This window comes from Artemia franciscana, chromosome 8 (assembly GCF_032884065.1).
Source record: "Artemia franciscana chromosome 8, ASM3288406v1, whole genome shotgun sequence".
Lineage (NCBI taxonomy): Eukaryota > Metazoa > Arthropoda > Branchiopoda > Anostraca > Artemiidae > Artemia > Artemia franciscana.
In genome coordinates this window covers 8772262-8795276 of record NC_088870.1, presented here as the reverse complement: position 1 = coordinate 8795276, position 23015 = coordinate 8772262, and the positions used below count along the sequence as shown (strand labels likewise).

Here is a 23015-nt window from a genome sequence, read left to right as displayed (position 1 = left end):
TTCGAAAAATAATTAACTATGGCCACCGGAGGATCTAGGGAGGCCGGGGGGGGCTTGGACCCACTCTGAGATTTTCTTGCACCCTCTTTTCCTGTTTTTTTCTTCTTTTCACTCTTTCTTAGAATAAATTTGTCAGTTCGGTCAATAATTGTCACATTGGGTCCCACCAAAGATCTTGCTCATTGGTACCCTTTTCATATTGGGTCCCTCAATATTTTGCTCCTGGTCCACCTTTGATTTCGGCCTACTTAGCCTAATTCTGTTTTCAGTAATGGTAATGAAGATATGGAATAAGAAAATTTCGGACCCAATTTGCTTATACTTACTGTAAATTGTACTACCTATTGTATTTTCTCTGCCCCGCCCTTAGACCACCTCTTCTGAGGGGCTGCATTTTTGGATCCCCCAGGAGCAAAAGTTGTGTTACAATTTTGCTACTTCTAAACATATCCATAATATCATGAGTTGGCTTAGTTCAAATTCCAATAAAACCCTTCTATCTTATAATTCTATCTATCTAGGACTGTATAGTTCCTAGTAACCATTACTATATGCAAACACAGGTCAAAGTTTGTAACTTGCAGCCTCTTCCACGGGGGAGTAAGTCGCCCCTAAAGACATAGTTATTAGGTTTTTCGACTATTGTGAATAAAATGGCTATCTCAGAATTTTGATCCGCTGACTTTTGGAAAAAATGAGCGTGGGAGGGGGCCTAGGTGCCGTCCAATTTTTTGGTGATTTAAAAAGGGCACTAGAATTTTAATTTCCGTTAGAATGAGGCCTCTCACGACATTTTAGGACTACTCAGTCGATACGATTACCCCTGGAAAAAAAAAACAAATAAACACGCATCCGTGTTCGTTCACCTATTAGAAGGCTCTTTTGCAGTCTGCTCTGGTAGTTAGCTTCCTAATGGCTTTGAAACATTTTCAATTTCCTATTTTGTCTCTCAACTTCGCTTTAATAGCTCTTAATAACCAGAGTCAATTTAAAATCTGCGCTGTCTCTGCAAGAAGTTGAGGAACATTTACCATTGGTGAAACATTTTCAACCAATCAGAAAGAGGCTCATAAATATCTGCTATCCACAACCAATTGCAATGCGCAAATGCCATGAACCAAACCTGAAGATCAGTAAAGTCAGATCGGATCAGAACTTGGGTACAATTCCGAGCCTTACTAATCCCGTGTTTGTTCTGGTTTTTACTTAGTTGTGTCTTGGTAAGGACCGTTTAAGCCGCTTTACAACTTGGATAATCCTACTTTTATTACTCGTGAGGTGAGAACATTAATTTGAGTTTATACTTTTAGTAATTAGTTACAGCAAGATGAACATAAAAAGTATATCGTAAATTCTGCGGATCTGATATAACTATAAAAAACTTATTGGTTCAGACTATTGCTGGGGAAGTGTTGATGTTGGCCGAGAACAGAATAAGTTCTTTACATTACGTGCTTTATTTTAGATGACTTTAAGTGGGACTTAAATTGATACTAATGCCAATGGATTTCAAATAACAAACTGGTGTTTATAGGATGTATCATAAAAGTCTGTATTGGTACGAAAATGCTTTCTATGAGTTATTTATTTATTATTTATTAATACCAAATACGGTAAGCTTTCAAGCTTGTCGCAATAAATATAATCAATAGAAGTTATGACAACATAATACACAACATAATGCATAATACAACAGACAACATAGTACACACATATAAATCGATGAAAATAACGACTACAACAAACACTGACAAATAATACTATAAATTATTTAAAAATGATTTACTTTGAAAATTTGTTTCTGCTAGTCTTGTTTTGAATTTATTTATGTCATCTGTTAGAAATGTTTTAGGTGGAAGGTCATTCCATGGCTTCCACACCCTGCTGTAAAATGAATGTTGGCCTATTTTCCTTTTTGAAAGTGAGGGGTACAATTTATGTGGCTGATAACGGTTTATGTGGGTGATATGCTTGACTTTAAATTATTTTGCGAGTCTCTACTTATCGCCGACAAAGTTTATTTGCTATAAGGATTTAGTTGTAGGCCAATGAATATAAAAAGCTGGATGGCATAAAAATGAACTGAATATAAAACAGTAGATAAATTTAGAATATAGATTATACTGGATATAGATACTATAAGAACATAGATGCTGGATTATATGATTAAAGATTAAGTACGGTACACCGTGAATTTGGCGCATTTGGATTATGACTAGAAACAAACAATAGGTCACTTATTTTTGACAGAACTTTGTTGTTTTGTCGGCTTAGGATTAGCAAGCTTGTTTTGCGCAAGCGCATTACGCATTATTATCTGCATAACCAACTGTATATCCGTACTGGAAACAAAAATGTTCCGTTCTTGGAGATCTGCCGAAATATTTTCCACGCGGCAAACCTCCAAACGCTATTCAGGGGATGTTAATGTTTTTTTTTCTTCTTTTAGTGAGTTATATTGCTAAAAATACAACATCAATTTGCAATTTTTTATGTTTGTTGTCTGAAGGGGTGCCATATGACCGATCTACCACCCTCTGACAATTGATTTCTTTACGTCAATGTTCAGTGGTAGCTCTTCAAAATGTGTGATGGAAAAAAAAATTGCTAAAAAAGAATTACGGATAGAGTGGAACTGCACCATTCCGAATTGTCTCTCAATGTTGTTTCTTAATCTGGCTCCTTACTCCCACTTCTACCTTTAATATAGTCCCTGAGTTGTTTTTAACCTCATTTAGCGCTTAGTTCAGCAAAACGACTAAGATCATTGTGTATCTGGATTTATTGCCACCGTGCCGTGTGCCTTTTTATGAACATTGGAGAGTCTAGATTTGAAACTTAGAACAAAATTTAAAAAATGCATAAGAAACTTATATATATGCATTTTTGCTTTTTTACGAGTCGGATAGCATTTTTTGGAGAGGGGAGTGAAAACCCCCTAACCCTCTCGCCCCAGATTCAGTCTTGGCTGCATGACAAAAAAGAAGCAGAAAATTCTTCTATGGTGCAAGCTAGCAAAAACATCTCAGAGAGTAGGGGAGGGGGTCACCAGTGCATCTTATGTCTACAAATTTAACAATGTTTCCTTACAGATGCTAATTTTCTATATACTAAGTTTACATGCTAAGCATCCATTACAAAAAAAATAATTAAAAATGCATAGCAAACTTTTCTAAATGCATTTTTGCATTTTTTACGAGTCAAACAACAATTTGTGTTTTTTAGGGGGAGGGTGAAAAGCCCAAACTCCCCTCCCCCTGAATGCAGCCTTGGCCGCATGATAAAAAACAGCAGCAAATTCTTCTGTGGTGCATGCTAGCAAAAACATCTCAGAGAGGGGGGGGGTACTCACCAATGCATCTTGCTTCTGCAAATTTAACAATATTTCCTTACATTGCTAATTTTCTGTAGTTACGAGAAATGTTAGTCTTCTTGGCAAAATTTTCTGTTGTGAAACTTTGTTAGAAATGAAGTATTGATTGATGTGAAAGCGTACCAATCCAAGGAGATTTCTGGGATGGTTGCAAATTTTAGTTCCTATCGCCCCTGGATGTTGCTTGAATTTTGAGTCCTATTTTTAATGCTTTGGGCAGTAACATGACAAAGGCGCAACAATATAACAGTAGTATGACTCACTAAATTCACAAGCTGTAAAAGAACCTATCCCTCTGGCCCTTTCTTCGTGCCTCTGATCCTCTGCCTCTTATTCATCATTCCTTATGTTATACACAAAAGGGGCAAATGAGTTCCCCTTGATAGTTTTAGAAGCGAGAGTTAAACAAACTTCTTCGCATGTTGATTAATGGTCTGCGTAGCGTAGGTACCCATCTCCTGATTTTCTACATTCGGTCGGGAGTGCAATGCATGGTTGGGAGGCAAAGCGTCGGACGCTTCCCGTGTTTTTCCCCATAATTCTCCAGATACCAATTGGAGTTGGGTCGACTCCAGTTGAACTTGCAGACTCACACCATTGACCCCCGTTCAAAACCAAATAACCAGCGACGCAAGGACTCCGACCTCTGTATTTACGACCACGGATAAGTATTTACATGGACTAATCAATGGTCTGTGTTGCGCAGGTAGTGATCTCCTGATTTCCTGCCTTCGGCTGAGAGTGCAATGCACGGTTGGGGGCAAATCATCCGAAGCTTCCCTTGTTTTCCCCCAGGTACCCCCTTAGAGCTGGGTCGACTCTGACTGAATGAGCTTACAGAGTCTCGCCATTGACCCCCGTTCCAAACCAAATAACCAGCAAGACCAAGACTCGAACCTAATGGCATAATTTTGTCAAAATCGTATGAGGGGACAAAGTGGGGGCAAATTTTCCTAAATCAATTGAAGTAATTAAAGTAAGTAAGACGGCACTAGACCCTTATGGTCCAAAATGGCGATGTTGATCTCCGTTTCGTAGCCCTTCAGCCAGAAAGTGCAATGGGGGGTTGAGGGCCAGCTATCTTGTGCTTTCGCACATTCTTCCTGCTTATCTTACCCAGATTTCTCCAGGTACCCATTAGAGCTGGGTTTACTCTGGCTGAGCTTAGAGAGTCACGCCACTGACCCCCTTCCCAAACCAAATAGCTGGCCACGCCAGGGATCCAGCCCGTGCCCGTTGAGCAAAAAATTCTCAACCCAGCGTGCCAAGCACTTTGCTAAATGACAATCAAGTGAGAATGACAGTTAAACTGAAAAATGAGTCATATAGCACCATAAAGGTAAAGATATGCTGAAGGAAACTGATCCGTTTCTGTGGATGCTTGAATTATGCAGGCTTATCTTAGTTTCAACAAGGTTTTTAAACAGAACTAAATTTCAGCTGGGAGACGAGGTTTGGGAGTTGCAGTTTCCCCTTGCCCCGTAGCAAATTACACCCCTGCTCGAACCCCATGTCTTCAGGATTTCAAGTCTAGTGCGATAACCACTCAGCGAGAAAGCCCATTTTGAAATACCTATTGTCAGTCAGAAAGTTATTTAGTAAAAACGAAATAAAATAAAATAAAAAATCAAATCGGTACAGATTTTAACTTGAAAAGGAAATCTGAGAAGCAAAGAAATAAATCTTCATTTCTTCAAGTTAAAAAAAAATATTTTCTCTTTCTGTTTGACTCTTTCTCTTAACTCCATTTTTAAAACAGTAAGAAACTTTAGCGTAAAGAGCGGGGCGTTGAGGAGGAAAAGCCCCTTTCATATAAGGAGTAATTTCTGTTCGTTTTAATGTTGCTCCTTACTTTCATTTAAAAAAAACTTGTTTTTTCTATTTAATTTCTGGACGTTTTTGAATTAATGCATGTTTTGATCTTGGCTCTCCGTACATAAATAATTAAAACGAAATTTGCATATTAATTTCCTCAAGAATTAAGAGTTACCCTTAAGAATGACCTCTGAATCACAAAGTCCGTAGAATAAATAGTTGAAATTACTAAAAATACTTTAGCGTAAAGAGTGAGCTTTAACGAGGAGGTAAACCCCTCATATGCGTAATAATTTAGTTCGTTTTAAGTTTTAATGCTGCTCCTTACTTTCAGTAGGAAAAACTTTTCATATTTATTTTTTCATTGTTTTTTCAAATAATTCTAGAAAATCCTGCGCCCCCTTCATTGAAATTCTCTTCCCCCATGAGAAGTCTCTCCATGGAAATATCCTCCCACGTAACCCCCCTCAACTCTCCCCCTAAACCAAAAAAATCCCCCTGAAAACGACTGTATAGTTCCTAGTAACCATTACTATATGCAAACACATGTCAAAGTTTGTAACTTGCAGTCCCTTCCACGGGGGAGTAAGTCGCCCCTAAAGACATAGTTATTAGGTTTTTCGACTATTGTGAATAAAATGGCTATCTCAGAATTTTGATCCGCTGACTTTTGGAAAAAATGAGCGTGGGAGGGGGCCTAGGTGCCCTCCAATTTTTTGGTGATTTAAAAAGGGCACTAGAATTTTAATTTCCGTTAGAATGGGGCCTCTCACGACATTTTAGGACTACTCAGTCGATACGATTACCCCTGGGAAAAAAAAAAAAAAAAACAAGAAAACAAATAAACACGCATCCGTGATCTGTCTTCTCGCAAAAAATGCAAAATTCCACATTTTTGTAGATAGGAGCTTGAAATTTCGACAATCAGGTTCTCTGATACGCTGACTCTGATGTTGTGATTTTTGTTAAGATTGTGTGACTTTTAGGGGGGTGTCCCCCTATTTTCTAAAATGAGGCAATTTTCTCAGGCTCGTAACTTTTGATGGGTATAACTGATCTTGATGAAACTTATATATTTAAAATCATCATTAAAATACGATTCTTTTGATGTAATTATTGGTATCAAAATTCCATTTTTTAGAGTTTCGGTTACTATTGAGCCGGGTCGCTCCTTACTACAGTTCGTTACCACGAACTGTTTGAAATGGGAACTGTAGTTTTATCAGGCAGTCAAAACCATGCTTCCTTATAACATAATACATATAATGTAATAATAGATTAAAAGCTATGCATTCGATTTTATTCAAGAGACTGAATGCCAGATGAGATGTTATATCCCCATCCCCATGAAATATCCAAAGCAGTATGTGTAGACACACTGGTTCCCCTTGTTGAAATAAATTTCAATTCATCTGATGCCGAATTTTGGTGGCTTGTTATAAAAGATTTAAATAGACCTAAATCCTTAATTACTTTTATTTTCAGTTGATGTAAGTATTCTCAAATTGGCTATAATTTCTATTGACCGAATGTTCTTCTGCTGTCATATTGCTTATGTAAAGTCATAAGGTTAAAATAAGTGTCTAAAATGAAATTGGGACCGTTTTTGTTTTTGGTACTTACGAATTATATCAACCACATTGTTGTTTTTGATCGGTTGTAAAACCGGTTTCTCTTTGTGCACTCGGAGATAATTAGCTTAGCCTGAGTGAGATAAACTACTATTCAGGTATATTTCAATTAAATATTTAATAATATATATTTTAAAATTTACTATTTAAAAATATTTTACATTTTCAATTAAATATTTAATACTTAGAGTTGGTTAGGTTTTGTATAATGCGTTCTGGACGGTGTGCTTTCCATATTTCTCTGTTGTAGTTTCCATAATTTTGTTACTAAAATGTTATACTGTCATTATCTTTTGGTCTACTTCATTATAGTTAACCTAACTACATTTCTTGAGTGTAGTCGCTATAATACGTGAGTACCTGTAAGTGTTTCATCAAAAGCTTAACCATAATTATATTTTTAGTTTGGTGTGTAGTAATTATTTAGTTATAAGTCCCTTAATCCTTATTTTTCTCCTGCGTTTCACTGCACAATATAAGCTATAAAATTACTTTAGCAGTTGTTTTCAAGAAGCCTTCGGCAGTGTTAGTCTGAAATGAGCTATTAGCTTCATTCCAAACAGGCTATACCTTTTAACAAGCAATTTAGAAATAGTTATATTTTGTGAATTCATTAATAAAGAACAGATATACTACGAAAAATTGGAGTTTGTGATTTTTGGATGAGTTTGATTTATGCGAGATGGGGCGCGTGAAATCTGTGAGAGCCCAAAATTACCGTGAAAGAATGGATAAAAACAATTCATTAGTTTTAGAACATTCAGGTACTTGTTTGAATATTTTGTTCTTCAAAATTTGTTTCGGGATTAATACAAGGGTTGCCATCCCTTCAATGCCAAAAATGCATTGATGTAAAAAGAATATTTGTCTGAAAACGGGGTCCAAATAGTGTTTTACTTAAATTTTTCCCATCTGAAACAAAAACCAGTTTTTTTGCTTTTTTTACAGCAAAAATTATGACCAAAATCTTAGTATCAAGGCCAATCCCGTGACTTCAAATCCTTTTTTTTTCTATAGCATCAAAGAGATGTCAATCAGTATTATCAGATAAGGTATATGTTTGCTATTGGGTGAATCATGAAGGTAGTCACATACTGTTTTTCAACTTGAAGTGAAATTTTTCAGAGCTAATCTATTCCAAAGTCAGACCTTCAGCGTAGTCATGCTGAAAAAAAGAGTAAATTTTTCGCTGTTCATATTATTGACTGCGTTTTCGATAAAATACGAAAGCCGACGGAAGAAAGAGTTGAATGGTTAGGTTAGGCTATGCTATTTTAAGACCTTTTTATATCCAAAAACTAGAAATAGTTTGGTCATTTTCAAGAGCTCAAAAAGGGCTTAAATTTGAATTTGCGATAGAAGCAATTATTATATTCGTAAAGAAGCTAGAAAAAGGCATCGAGTGGTATGTTCACTTTATTCGTAAGTCAATAATATGAACAACGAAGAATTTACCCTTTTTTCAGCATGACTACGCTGAAGGTGTGACTTTGGAATAAATTAGCCCTGAAAAATCCACTTCAAATTGAAAAACAGTATGTGGCTACATAAGTTTATAAGGCTAGGCTCTGCACCCAATAGCCGTCCTCAGAAAAAATAGCTAAATAAAACCACACAATTTTTCACAAAAACTCCTGAACTCAGATTAAAATTCAAACTAAAAAAATTACATTAGTAAATATCAAATGAGTCCATTAATTTAGAAGAATGAGGGGTATTAGCCTAAATTTAACAATAAAACATATTAAGAAAACAATTCTTGCTGCATAATATGCAAAAAAACGCTAGTTAACACATTTGAAGGCGCTTCCACTGTACGTTACTCCCCCTCCTTATGTGGAAATATGTAGCCTGAATTATATATTTCCCATATGTTTTTCCATTTTTCGATTTTCTCAGCGTTGATTCAATTTACGGTTACGCGGGTTGAAACGAGAGTGACGCATAGCAAAATGCATAAGAAACATTGCCCCATTTGGACCCAAGGTCTAAAGTGTTCCAAGATCCATTTTATTACTGTAGAATTTATCATTTTATGACATTACTCTAAATAAAAGTTTTCCAACTAGAACTGTAAGCAACTTTGAAATGACTGCAATACATTTATAAGGGAAATTTTGGAAGAAGTTTAAAATACTACTTGCTAATTGATATAGTAAATTATTTATTAATTATAATAACTTTATATTATTTATTTATAATGTTATATAATTATGGTTATTAAAATTAAAATTTATTAATTATAGCAAAATTAATTTGGTTAAAAGTATGGCTTGGCAAATATAGAACTAATGAATCTAATGATATAAGTACCATAATCTAACTATGCAATCTCTTCCACTAATTTATTTCTACCCCAAAGAGGACAATATCCAATCAATTTAAAATCCCGAGAAGCTAATTGATTTAAAAGTATAAATAACCCCATCTAAATGCATAAGAAACAGACCAAATTTCCGATGACAAGTGAATACAAAAAAATAAAAATAATATAAGCCAGCCACAGAAATCAGCAAAAATTTTAGATATAGACCGAGGCTATAGGCTACTTAGGATTTAGGGGGGCTGGGATGAAGTTAGTAAAATTGGGAGGGCTGGTATGTAATCAAGTAAGAATTTGTTATTATATTGTTTACTTAAGAAGAATCCATAAAGTGCTATCTTCGTAAATTTTAGTTAACTTGTCACTGTCTATGAATAATCCTTGCTCCTTTGAATTGTTTTCTTCTTATACCAAGTGTTTGAAAATTGGATAAGGCGTAGGATACAGTTCATATATTCAATATTTTTAATATACCTTGAGGCTTTGTTGGCATAGGACAAGGCCTCAGCATCTGAGGTCTTTCCCAGCAAAATACTAAAATTGTTTGGATTTCCAGACGCTTCTTTTTCAAATTATTAAATAGAATTTTTTGGTGTGATTGTCCCTTCCCCCGCTAAAAAAATCCTGCACGTGTTTGTTTTGGGCTCTGTCTTATCTTTTGTATTCCTTCTCAGAGAAACCTGCTATGTTAATTTCCACTTTTGGTTCTATGAGACTGCACGAATCCTTGTTCTGTATGGAGCAACACGAAACATGGAGGTTTCCCTTCCTCTAAATTTTTGACCTCTCTCCCCATCCCCACAATAAATTCTTACTTACCAACTTGTCTGTTTATGCCTTTCTTTGGACAAATGTACTAACTTCAGCTCGTATTTTCCGTAATTTAATGGTAATAGTAATATATATATATATATATATATATATATATATATATATATATATATATATATATATATATATATATATATATATATATATATATATATATATATATATATATATATATATATATATATATATATATATATATATATATATATATAAAATTTGTCAAGTATACTTGGATAGCTAAATCACATAAAACTTCCTTAGCGTAAAGAAAAAAAAAAATTAAGGATTGGCTGCTATGCTCAAATTTGTTTGTTTCTATTGTTTTATCAATAGGTGCTTTGGTTTTTGAAAACGTCTTGATGACGGGTGTTCTTTTCCTAGTTCCAAAATTACTACTACTACTACTACTAACAACTCACCGCACCACCGGGTCCATAACCTTGATCAGACCTCATAGCCCCGCGGGGGACCTCTAGTTGAACGAAAAAGAAAACTTCGTATACTCCTGGTTTCAGCACAACAACCTTTGTAGCAAATTGTTTCTACGGAGGCAATAGTTTGAAATAAGTTATTTTCGTGATCTGTGGACCTACCATTAGGATTGCACGCATCACGCCGCCCCTAGAGGTAAAAATTTAAAACTTTTTGACCATTTCGGTATGTTCAATCTTAAAATTTTGATCCGATGTTCTGTGGATCTACGGGGCTGCATGGGTGCTAAAAACGAAATCTTATTTGTATAGTCAGAGTAGGCTATAAATGATGAGATCGTTGCTGAACATTGAGGTATGTTCATCAGGTTAACACACCCCGAGCCAGAAGTTTCGCAAAAAAGATAAAATAAGAACATTTTGCTCTAAGTGATTCAATTTTATCTTCTTTCAATTAAATTGCTTTTTTTTTACCTTTTACCAATATGCAAGGTTGAATACAACCTCTTTCTGGATAGGATCTCAATTTGAGGCTTATGAAATCGGCCGAGATAAGTTAAATTACATTATGTTGTACTTCATAAATGTTACGGGCAGGAGCTCCAATTCACGACAGTGCAGGGGGTGGGGTAAATATTTGCTGTTGTTTTTTATTAATGAATATACAAAAATGGTATTTTCGACGATGCATAGGCGGATGGAAAGTGTTTTTTTTTCAATTGCTTCAACGAAACTACCAAGAAGTTTTTTTTTAGAATCTAGTAGGAGGAGTGCAAAAAATTAAGGATTCAACGGCTAATTGGTGCTCTTAATTGCAGGAGAGGAAAAACACAGAAAAATGAAAGCAATGTTTTTCTACGTGGTTTTTATGTCTTTCCATCAATTCAAAATAGCTTCTAACACTCCTCATTAAAAGCTAAATCAGTCATGGGCAGATCCAGGGGGCTCCTCCCCCAGGTTTTCTGGTGCCCTTTTTCCTTTTTATTCTTTTGTTTTACTCGTTTTTATAATAAACTTGCAAGTTAGTCATTAATTGGCGCCATTTTCACATTGCCCCCCCTCCGGATATTGCTCTAGATCAGTGTTAAGATTAACACAAGCATTTTTAATCTGAACGTCACAGTGAAGTTTGGAGTTGCCTTCACGAATCAGGCCATTAATGGTCTTAAGTTTACCTGAGTCAAAAGAAAGGCTTAATTCACTACATCTTTAAATGTCGTGTCAATATTATTACGACAATAATAGAGGAAGCAATATTACAACTACCTTACTTAGAAGTTTTTAACTGGGGCTCTCCACTCCCTCCAGAAGGTAGTCTTTTGTGTACTTCAAACACAATTCATAAAATGTGTCACAAATCGTTTGCCTGTGTTTATAACAAGACGTCCTCAGTATAAACAAAACCAGGATTGTACAAAATTTAAAGAGGATAAAACTTGTGGAGAATTATTGAAAAAACAATTCTCATGAAAACATATTTCTGGGGAAAAGAATTGGCAGAGAAATTAGCTTCATGTTTCAGTTAAGTACCTTAAAATTGTACTCTTTATCATTCCCTGCCATTATGGATGATTTCACATTTAATTTTTTAGACATAGATAAATTTCATTTCTTTTTTTTTTGAAGAGCAGGCTTTTTTTTACAAGGAAGTTTCAACAGAACCTATTTTAGCCATTTTTTTAAGTTTGGATACAGTTGAGCAGAGACATATCCAGAGTTTAATGATTTTAAACTCTCACCTCCCCCCTCACCAAATATATCTTTGACTCGTAAACTTATTGTAAAAACGCCTGTAAAAAGACTATTTCTCCTAAAAATCTAAAAATATTTGTCCATTTAAAGATTGGTCTTAAAAATGTAGGAACAAATACACTTAATCCCCTCCTTCGAACAAAATCCTGGGTACAGTCTTGTAGATGAGTGTCTAGTCACTTTTTATTGTGAAGCATTTTATGCCTAGAAGAGACAATCTACATTTTGTCCATTTCATTACCAAGTAGCAAATCATTTTCTTCTTCCTGAATTCCCACGAGTTTCTTCGCGCCAATGTCTCCCCGGGATACCTTTAAAATAATTGTCAATTGTTGATTTTTGATTGACGCTCTGGACTTCAATTGGTGGCTCATTTGAAGCCAGGAAGTTTGAAAAATGCCACTGAGTTGAGGATCGAATATGACGGCTCTATCCATAGGATGACAAGATTTTGACAACCTTACTGAATGTGAAACTTTTCTAGAGCTCGGATCTTAAGGCGCCATGGATCACTTTACTTCCGGATAGGCTGTGTTAATAATCTTTTTGACAGTTTGTAGTGATATGCTTGATTTTATCATGGCTGATTGTTTTAAATTATGGAAGTGTATATCATGCAGAGAAGTTGTCAGTAATTGATCCCTATCTCAGTTACTGTCAACAGGTTCTTTTATTCAACAGACTGATTTAGTGTCCCTGTGATCTGGCACACACAATACCTGTTATATTTACTAAATAGTGTAGACTGGCCTGTTATTACGTGCTACAGCAGCAACTTGAGGTTTTGAAAATTACGCCCTAGCTTCCCTTCACTTTGAGGTTTAAATTCATGATAGCAGAATTTTTTTTATCAACTAACGCAAATTAATATATGTGATAAATGCTGCCTTGTAGAATTTTACTTAAGTAAGAATATATATATATATATATATATATATGTATATATATATATATATATATATATATATATATATATATATATATATATATATATATATTTTAGCACAACAGTATTTGTTAGCTGCAATGATTCAAAAGGTGTTATGTGACTTTTTTTGGCTCGATCTTACACCTCAGCGAATAGAACTACTCAAATTAAATCAATTGATTTTATTCCTTTCGTTCTCTTCTGTTGGGCTCTCAATATGTTCTAAAATTTCTTATTTTTTCAAGATGTGTCACACCCAAGGCCGTGTAAAGAAATAGTATAAATGCATATAAACTAATTTGTAATGCGCTTTGTTCAATCCCACCCAATGAAAATGAAATGTTTTCATAAAAATCAAATGTTTTCATAAAAGTCAAATTCGTATATATATATATATATATATATATATATATATATATATATATATATATATATATATATATATATATATATATATGTATATATATATATTATATATATATATATATATATTATATATATATATATCCATACATTATTTTTATTTTTTTAATTATGCACGGCACCAGTGGGCGAAATTCTTCCAATTATTCTTTGAATTCTCTCATTTCCTATTGTATGATTTCAAATTTCTGAGCAGATTACGCATTTTTGTTTGTTTAGCGTTAAAAGTTGAAGTTCTGTAGTACTGAATAAGTTCTTCGAACAAATAGCCTAATTGGAGCAGTAAATAAAAGGATATTTTATTGTCCGAAATCAGAATCATATGCTTAAAGATGGAGATTTTTGAGTACCACATCTGAATTTAAGTTTTAATCGAAGTTTAATTTCGTTTCGATGGTGGCGGCCGGAACCCAACGGGGAAAAAAAACAAGAGCGACGATGACCACACTGCCTTTCCATCATAAACGTCAAAAACACGAAGAACAATAGGGAATTCTTTTCACAAGACAGTGGAAATCTAGTTTGAATGAATATTTCGGCCCTATGTCCATGGGCCGTCCTCAGCAAAACATAAATATATAGAAGAAGAAAATATATTTCTTCTATATATTTATGTTTTGCTTAGTATGGCCTTAGTTATAGGGCCAAAATATTCATTCAAATTAGATTTTCACCGTCTTGCGAAAATAATTCCCTATTGTTTTTTTTTTTTAATGTTTGGCATGATTCGGCTCATTTCTGTTTTAAATTAAGGTAGGACATTTTATTGTTCAGGCTAGAAAAATCGTGTCAAAAACAAATAAAAACTTCGGATACATTTATTCCATCATCTTCTATCAAACCTTACCTTGAATTTCTGGTTAATTCACATAACAAATTTAATTTTATGCCTCCTTTTGCAAAACCTACTTTTACAAAGAACCGGTTCTAATGAGATTATTTTAAATAATAGCTGTTAATCTTTTTACTCAGTTTCTTCCCTATCATGGCTACTTAGGTTATGCATTCAACTTAGAAATAAGTACCTCTAATTGTCCTGAAAATACCTCTCATAGAGATCATTGGTTTGATACCTTCATCCCAAAAGCAAACTTACAAGGTTGTTGATAATTAGGGATTAGCTGTCGCAAGAGCTGCCGCCACTCGCGGTAGAATTTAAAAAGTTTGAATTGCATCCGGGTGTGAATCTTCTTCACGCAATCCGTCATTACCGGATTACTTCTGGTTGGTTACAGTACATGAGGGAGCATCATCGTTTTATCCCAAGAGATCCCTATCCCTCGAATCGTATAGCTGGAATTGTTGAGGACAAAAGCAGCTGGTCGTTTGTTGTTGTGATATCTGCAACTAGCAAAACAGTCTCATGGATAAATCACAGCGTGCAAACAAGGTTCTTATAAATTAGAAATATTTACAGAATCTGGAAATATTAGGATGGTAAATTTTGTCAAGATGAAATAACCAATTTATGTCATCATCTTTAGTCCAACGTATGGTTAAATCTTTTGACCTTGAATACCACTTGAATCGAACAGTTTGTCGTAACGCACTGTGGTAAGGAGCGACCCGGCTCAATAGTAAACGAAATTCTGAAAAACAGAACTTTGATACTAATAGATACATCAAAAGAATAATATTTTTATGCTTATTTTAAATATATAAGTTTCATCAAATTTAGTTTTAACCATCAAAAGTTACGAGCCTGAGAAAATTTGCCTTATTTTGGAAAATAGGGGGGAAACCCCTAAAAAGTAATAGAATCTTAACTAAAATCGCACCGTCGCATTCAGGGTATAAGAGAACCCTACTATAGAAGTTTCAAGTATGATAACATTAAAACTTTAAACGAACAGAAACTACTCCGTATATGAAAGGGGCTGCTCCCTCCTCAACGCCCCTCTCTTTACGCTAAAGTTGTTTACTGTTTTAAAAAGTAGAGTTGGGAGACAGAGTCGAATTTTAGCGTAAAGAGCGGGGCGTTGAGGAGGGAACAGCCCCTTTCATATACGGAGTAATTCCTGTTCGTTTTAAGTTTTAATGTCGCTCCTTACTTTCGGTTAAAAAAATGTTTTTTGTTTATTTAATCAGTTAAAAGAGAAGATAACACAAAATGGGTATATTCAAACTGGCTTTCAGCCAATGAATTATAGAAAAACGTCGTGTCTGGCCCGATTCTCTCTATTTATGTACAACGAAGGAGCCCTATTGCAGCCATGTCATCAGTTAGCCTACACGAATTTTATGAAAATATTTAAGTGAGGGAAAACATAATTTTAGAAATCTAGGTGTGTTTGGTTCAGTGTTGATTGAACATTTGCCCCCTCCTAAAGTTTTTGAAAAAAAAATTTTTGGTATATTTTTCAGCAACCGATTTCTCCAGGTTTTATTTTTTTAGATACATATTTGTTGTGTAGAGTTTCCATTTTATACGTTTCTTTGAGTTTCCGTTTAGCCATTAAAAAAAAAAATCAGATTTCAATTGCACTGTCTATGGCACTGTGAGTGGTGGTTTAACTTCTCTTTCCTTTAATAAAATGTTCTATAGTCCCCCTGAGATTGATTATACCTACCCTCAGTTATGCCAGTGTCCATATATATCAAAACATACTGAAGTATACTGTATCTATTGAAATAAAAAAGTTGTACCTTCGCCATCTTCTAGCTATTTTGCGTTTGAAAAAACTCCTATCTATAATAGACAAAATGTTGTCTACCTTTAGTAGGGAATACTATATAACTATAATACTATATAATACTATAATACTATAATACTATATAAAAGATTATATCAATTAAGCTCGAAAAAAAATAATCAAATAATAAAAAATAATCGAAATTATGGAAATATTACTGACCTTAAAATGAAATATGAACTCCTAAGTATTCCCTATTGCAGTTCTAAGCTTTCTTATATAGTCGAATATAAGGATGGTCTTTAAAAGATTGTTTACATGTCACAAGGCCTTAATTACAACTAAATATGATAAAATAAACTTTTAATGCAGAATAAACAGCGATCTTTCTCTTAACAAATATGGTAATGCAAGTCTAGGCCTACCCGAAAATGTTCAGAGGTAGGCAATAACAAGAAACAATGATTAAGTAATTTGAAGGAGAAGTACCCAGAATTTTCGGAAAATTTAAGGTGCCAGGGCCCTCTCCCTCTCCCTCATATGTTTGCGTCGAGACCCCATACATTTAAATAATATTGCAAATACTACTTGGCCATGTATTTCCAGCACACGTATAAGGAGAAACGAGATACTTTGGTCGGGGAGGGGAGTAGTTCCGTAGGTCCTCTGTGTGGGCTATATGTGTGCTAGAATTACATAGTTAGAACTTTAAAGGATTGTAAGTTTATTCTAAAGAATCATTAGAAGTATTCAGAGTTCAGTTTTCACTTTTAGTTTTCGGAGAAATTCATTTTTCAGAAGTTTATTTTCTTTATAACCCAGAAATCTTTTTTGGCAATATTTTTGCTTCCTATTGATAAGTATACAAGGATGATTACTCTCTTTAGGTTTGCCTTTTATTCCTATCCCCTCCATTCATATCCCTATCCCATCCTATCCTTTTATAACTATCCCTATTAACTCTTCTCTTCGTTTTACAGAAATCATAGCCTCGTCATCGTCTGATAGAACAGGTCAAGCTATGGATTCAGTTTTTCCATCTTCAATGGCATTTCTTGCCTCTAAAGCAAACGGCTACCCTATGAATATGGGAATGAATATGGCGGCAGGCCATGTTGGAGTTAATAGTCTTGGTCTTGGTATGTCCCATCATCCTCACATGGATACTTTACACTCAGTTGGGTATCATACCGGTAAGTTCCAGAATTTATTAAGCGCAAGGGCCGAATGAATCAGTGATTGATCTGGTGACTAAATCTCTAAATCTGGGTGACTAAATGCTAAAGAAATATCATATAGTCTCAAAAGGATAAAATAAACAAGAAATATGGGTAATTCATTAAAACATAAGGACGTAAACAAGGAATAAAGAATTCGTGTCAATTCACAAAAATTTAGAGATGGGTAGGGGGCAAAATATATTTTTCAGTAATTTGGAGGGGGATGATTTTTTCAATGGATACATAAAAAGGAATTGTTCAACGAACACACCCAAAACAGGTGTGTTTCAAAACCTAGGTGGTACAAGGGGGGAATCAAGGGGCAGAGGACCCTTACCCTCAATTAACGCCACTGAATGAAAGATAATAGGAGTCCGAAAACTTTTGTTTTGTATCGTGGGGCTACTAAGGCATTCTGGGTCTCTGCATCGTCATAAACTACTGTACAAGTTGTGAAAGTTGTTTTTCGATACGTGGTTTAAGTATTATCAATGATTACTATGATATTCGTTCGGGTCACTGGTAGTTCATTGATGTGTACTATGGTATGTATGTATCCATATACATCCCTGTTGGATGTATGTATCTACATGTACCGGAATTATTTGAATGAAATATCTGGGAGTAAAAGCGTACTAGCATATCCAAACAATAGTTTAAATTTGTTTAAACTATTTTTTATATTATATTTTATATTATATTTTTTGTCGTTTATAATATATATATATATATATATATATATATATATATATATATATATATATATATATATATAAATATATAAACATTTATATTATATTTGTTGTTCATATTATATTTTGTTGCTTAATGTTTTGTAGGTTGAAGTCGCTTGCATTTTGTTGCTTTGATATTAGTACTTTTATGTCGGGGTGCCATTCCCGAAATACAGAGGACGGGATATTTCTATTTTCTTATGAAAATACAAAAGAAGAATTTTTCAAATCTAACGTTGGCGTGTTATTCTTCACGGAAAAGACTAAAAAGGTATTTCCCCCTAATTGAAAGTGCCCAAAAAGTACAATTTACACTGCTGGGTGATAATTTAATATAAATAACCAGCACGCGCTCACAGTGACTTCATTTGGGGGAGGAGACTAGGGGGCCGCTGCCCCTTAGATCTTCTAGGATTCTGAGAAGAGTACATTTTAGGGGGGCACTTCTATTGAATAATACCTTTTTTGGTATTTTTGTTGAAAGAATTAGAAAACAACAAATATGGCAGCCCTTGCCATTTTAAGCCGCGTGCATTCTAACCGCGACCCCTCCCGTCATTAAATTTTTGTAAATTGTCGTGACCTTATAGGCATGGGTGGGGGAAACAAATTTGAGGTTGTTAGAGATCCAACTCTGAAAAACCGCCTAACATTTCAATCAAAAATATTAGAAAAATTGTAGGAGAGAGATAATTTATTGATAAGAATTAGAATATACTAAAGGAACTTTTTTTTTTGTTAAGCCTTATGGTTGTGCTGTCAAAGATCTCAGTATTTCAGGCAGAAGAGGTGATTGGTCTGAAGCTCATTAAAAATACAATTTTTGTAATAAAATTTTCTACAGTGTCAATAGTTCACGAAACTTTTACTTTCAAACTAATAATTGAGAAACATACAGAAAAATGTAATTTATTATCAAGAATTAACAGTAATTTGGATTTGACGAGGGTCCTTACTAGAAAATAAAAACACTAGATAAGCGCTGAAAATTGGACTGAACTACGACTAATTGCTAAAAGAAAAACGTCAATTTCTGACCTGAGTGTAGAATCAGGCTTCGCTTTCCATCTGATAGTCATAGCTGATAAAAATTGGACTGAACTACGACTAATTACTAAAAGAAAAACGTCAATTTCTGACCTGAGTGTAGAATCAGGCTTCGCTTTCCATCTGATAGTCATAGCTGATAAAAATTGGACTGAACTACGACTAATTACTAAAAGAAAAACGTCAATTTCTGACCTGAGTGTAGAAGCAGGCTTCGCTTTCCATCTGATAGTCATAGCTGATAAAAATTGGACTGAACTACGACTAATTACTAAAAGAAAAACGTCAATTTCTGACCTGAGTGTAGAAGCAGGCTTCGCTTTCCATCTGATAGTCATAGCTGATAAAAATTGGACTGAACTACGACTAATTACTAAAAGAAAAACGTCAATTTCTGACCTGAGTGTAGAAGCAGGCTTCGCTTTCCATCTGATAGTCATAGCTGATAAAAATTGGACTGAACTACGACTAATTACTAAAAGAAAAACGTCAATTTCTGACCTGAGTGTAGAAGCAGGCTTCGCTTTCCATCTGATAGTCATAGCTGATAAAAATTGGACTGAACTACGACTAATTACTAAAAGAAAAACGTCAATTTCTGACCTGAGTGTAGAAGCAGGCTTCGCTTTCCATCTGATAGTCATAGCTGATAAAAATTGGACTGAACTACGACTAATTACTAAAAGAAAAACGTCAATTTCTGACCTGAGTGTAGAAGCAGGCTTCGCTTTCCATCTGATAGTCATAGCTGATAAAAATTGGACTGAACTACGACTAATTACTAAAAGAAAAACGTCAATTTCTGACCTGAGTGTAGAAGCAGGCTTCGCTTTCCATCTGATAGTCATAGCTGATAAAAATTGGACTGAACTACGACTAATTACTAAAAGAAAAACGTCAATTTCTGACCTGAGTGTAGAAGCAGGCTTCGCTTTCCATCTGATAGTCATAGCTGATAAAAATTTGCCAGGCCCATATATACGAGAAGACAAGAAGAGTTTAGCCTTGGAAAGAAAATCTAGACTGTCAGTGTTAAACATTATTGGTAGTCGTTTTTAGTACCAAATTCAAATTACTACCCATGGCTTAAAACACCCTATCAGTTTCAGTGTTTGTTTTTTTCCCTAAAAATCAATAATTCCATAAGATCAATTTCTTATCCTATTTTTTTTAAGTAGTTAATTAGGACGAATGTAGGGATTTTCAAATAATTTCCTTTTTTGTCGGAATTCGGGATACTTTTTACAAGATGGTCTTATAGCTTCAGTCTCCGATAAAGGTAAAGGTAAAAAGGTAAAGGATACGGCATTAGACTTTACAGTCCGTACCGGCGGTGCTGATCTCCGTTTCTTGGCCCTTCAGCCAGGAAGTGCAATGGGGGGCTGGGGGCCAGCCATCCTGTGCTTTCGCACACCCTTCCTGTTTACCTTCCCCAGATTTCTCTCAGTCTCCGATGGATACTTATGGCTCTGACACAGCTTGAATATCCTCCTTTGACTCCATTTTTTGCAGGCCCAAATAATTCAAGAAAACAGAGAAGAGAAAGAACTACCTTCACCCGGGGACAGCTAGATGTCTTAGAAGCTTTGTTTGGCAAAACTAGATACCCCGATATCTTCATGAGAGAGGAAGTTGCCCTAAAAATTAATTTGCCCGAATCTAGAGTACAGGTAAGCTATGAAGATTATAAATTCATGGCAAAAGGACCACCTCCCGTCCCGCCTGTTAGACTTGTGGGACTGACTCGAAAATTTATATTTAGCAGCTTTTGCATAGTTGTCATTGAAAATTCACTGAGTTCTACTCTGCGGAATCTAACTAATTAAATGTTGGGCCATAATATTTTTTTTGTATTTTTTTAAGTTGAATAAAAAAAAGTTCAATAGCTTAAATATATTTTATAAGTTTCAAAAGAATATTAGATCTGTGTTAAATTTCACAGTTTTATATGTATTTATTTGTTATTAATTTTCATTTATTACAATTATCGTGTCAAAATTGTAAGAGAGTGAACCAGCTATAAGAGAATACATTCACGCTGTATGAAAGGATTTAAACCCCGTCCTATTTTGCGGAGATACATGGCGGGGGACCTCAGGACAGAGCCACCCACCGAAACTTAAATTTTCAAAAACTTATGGACACTTCTTGCGTAATCTTTTAAATATTTGTTTTTTTTATTGGTTCTTATTGGTTTTTATTGGTTTTTTTATTGTTTTTTTTATTTTTTTTATTTTATTTGCTACTTTGTATAGAAACAATTTAAAATGTGCGTCATAAACCCTCGCAAAATAAATTTTAGACAGTAGGGCTGTGATGTCCAAAAGCTGTTATAATATACGATGGAGATTTTACGGGGGTTTGGTGAAACTGAAATTTGTATTGAAAAAAAACTATTATTGAGCAAAAATTATTTGTACAAGTACGTTTTTCATTATAAATTTGAGATACAATAAAATTATACAATAAGTGCATCACCTAACTATTTTTGTGAGTGAAGAAAGAGAATATAACTAAATTAACAAAAAAGGAAAAAAAAATTGATTTCTAGAGATATGGAGAAAAAAATAGAATAGAAAAAAGGGTTAAAGGAATTGAACCAATAGATTGAACTTAGTTTGATGAGGCAAAGTGTAAGTCGGACTCTTATGAAAATGTCACATAAATTCTTTTGAATTACCATGCATTGCAGGGTCCAAACCAGTGCCCTCATATAGAAAGGATTCCTTGCCAGCTAATTAGTTGGAACACATCCAAATTGTTGGTGATTGGCCGATTCAGTTGTATTAATACAACTGAATCGGCCATTAATACAACGGGTGTTATATTCCTCAAAAAGGCTAAAAATCGGTATTAATACAACAGGTGCTATGTTCAAATAGTGAAATTCATAGGAGATCAGAAATGCTAGTAAATATGTCTACAATTATGTATTCCTCAAAAAGGCTAAAAATCGGTATTAATACAACAGGTGCTATGTTCAAATAGTGAAATTCATAGGAGATCAGAAATGCTAGTAAATGTGTCTACAATTATGTATTCCTCAAAAAGGCTAAAAAATGCGTCTATAATTGTCTATTCCTCAATAAGGTTAAAAAATGTGTCTATAATAGTGTATTCCTCAAAAAGGCTAAAAAATGCGTCTATAATTGTGTATTCCTCAAAAAGGCTAAAAAAATCTGTATTCATCAACTCTTGATATTGGTAGAGGAAACTTTGAAAATAAGTTCAATATCTAAGGGTTCATTTTTAAAAAGGGCTTTGACCAAGATTGTATCCAGGATTTTCTTGAGGGGAGTAATTTTGTAGGGGAAGATCAAGTAGCAGATCAAGTAACAAAAAGAGTTACTTGGTAATTATATTGAACGTACTCAATAATTTTGATCTGCAAAATCTGACAAAAACAGGTTTATCTATCTGTATTCGGAGACAATTAGCTTAGCTTCGGTGGAAAAACTATGGGGTAGGCATTGTGATTAAAGACTGGATATATGGGGTTGGTATTTTGGTTGGGCATTTAATATAACGCGTTCTACGCGACCTGCTTTCCAAAATTCTTTATCTTAGTTTCCATACATACGTTTCTGAAGTATTTTATATTTATCTTATATTTTGGTATATTTCATTAGAATTAGCCGTACTTCCCTTTGTGTTCCGAATAATTAATAAGTGCTCAAAAAACTGTACAGTGCGCATCAAAATTTGTTTATATATATTTGTGTTACTTTTTTAAGAGGCAGGGAAAGTTTTCGAAGGGAGGGGACTCAAATCCGGTAACCCCCTCACCAGGATACGCCCTAGCCATGACATATTTTGGATCAAAACATTGACTTCCAAACTTCATGAGAATTAGACAAGATACAATAAAACGGAG

At 34.5% G+C, this 23015-nt stretch overlaps 1 protein-coding gene across 4 annotated transcripts in view; it reads left to right on the top strand.

The window, feature by feature from the left end:
* Nucleotides 1-1123: 1123 nt before the first annotated feature.
* Nucleotides 1124-23015, top strand: part of LOC136029944 (homeobox protein OTX2-like) — a 44088-nt gene continuing 22196 nt past the window's right edge. The window contains exons 1-3 of one of the 4 annotated variants that reach the window (XM_065708487.1): nt 1124-1278; nt 17121-17333; nt 20654-20811. In XM_065708487.1, the coding sequence (XP_065564559.1) occupies nt 17162-17333; nt 20654-20811 (330 nt within the window). In that variant the 5' untranslated portion in view covers nt 1124-1278; nt 17121-17161. Of the gene's footprint in view, nt 1279-1421; nt 1559-7334; nt 7584-14875; nt 14898-17120; nt 17334-20653; nt 20812-23015 lie in introns of those variants that run through there. The other 3 variants (XM_065708488.1, XM_065708486.1, XM_065708489.1) reach the window with 3 other exon arrangements.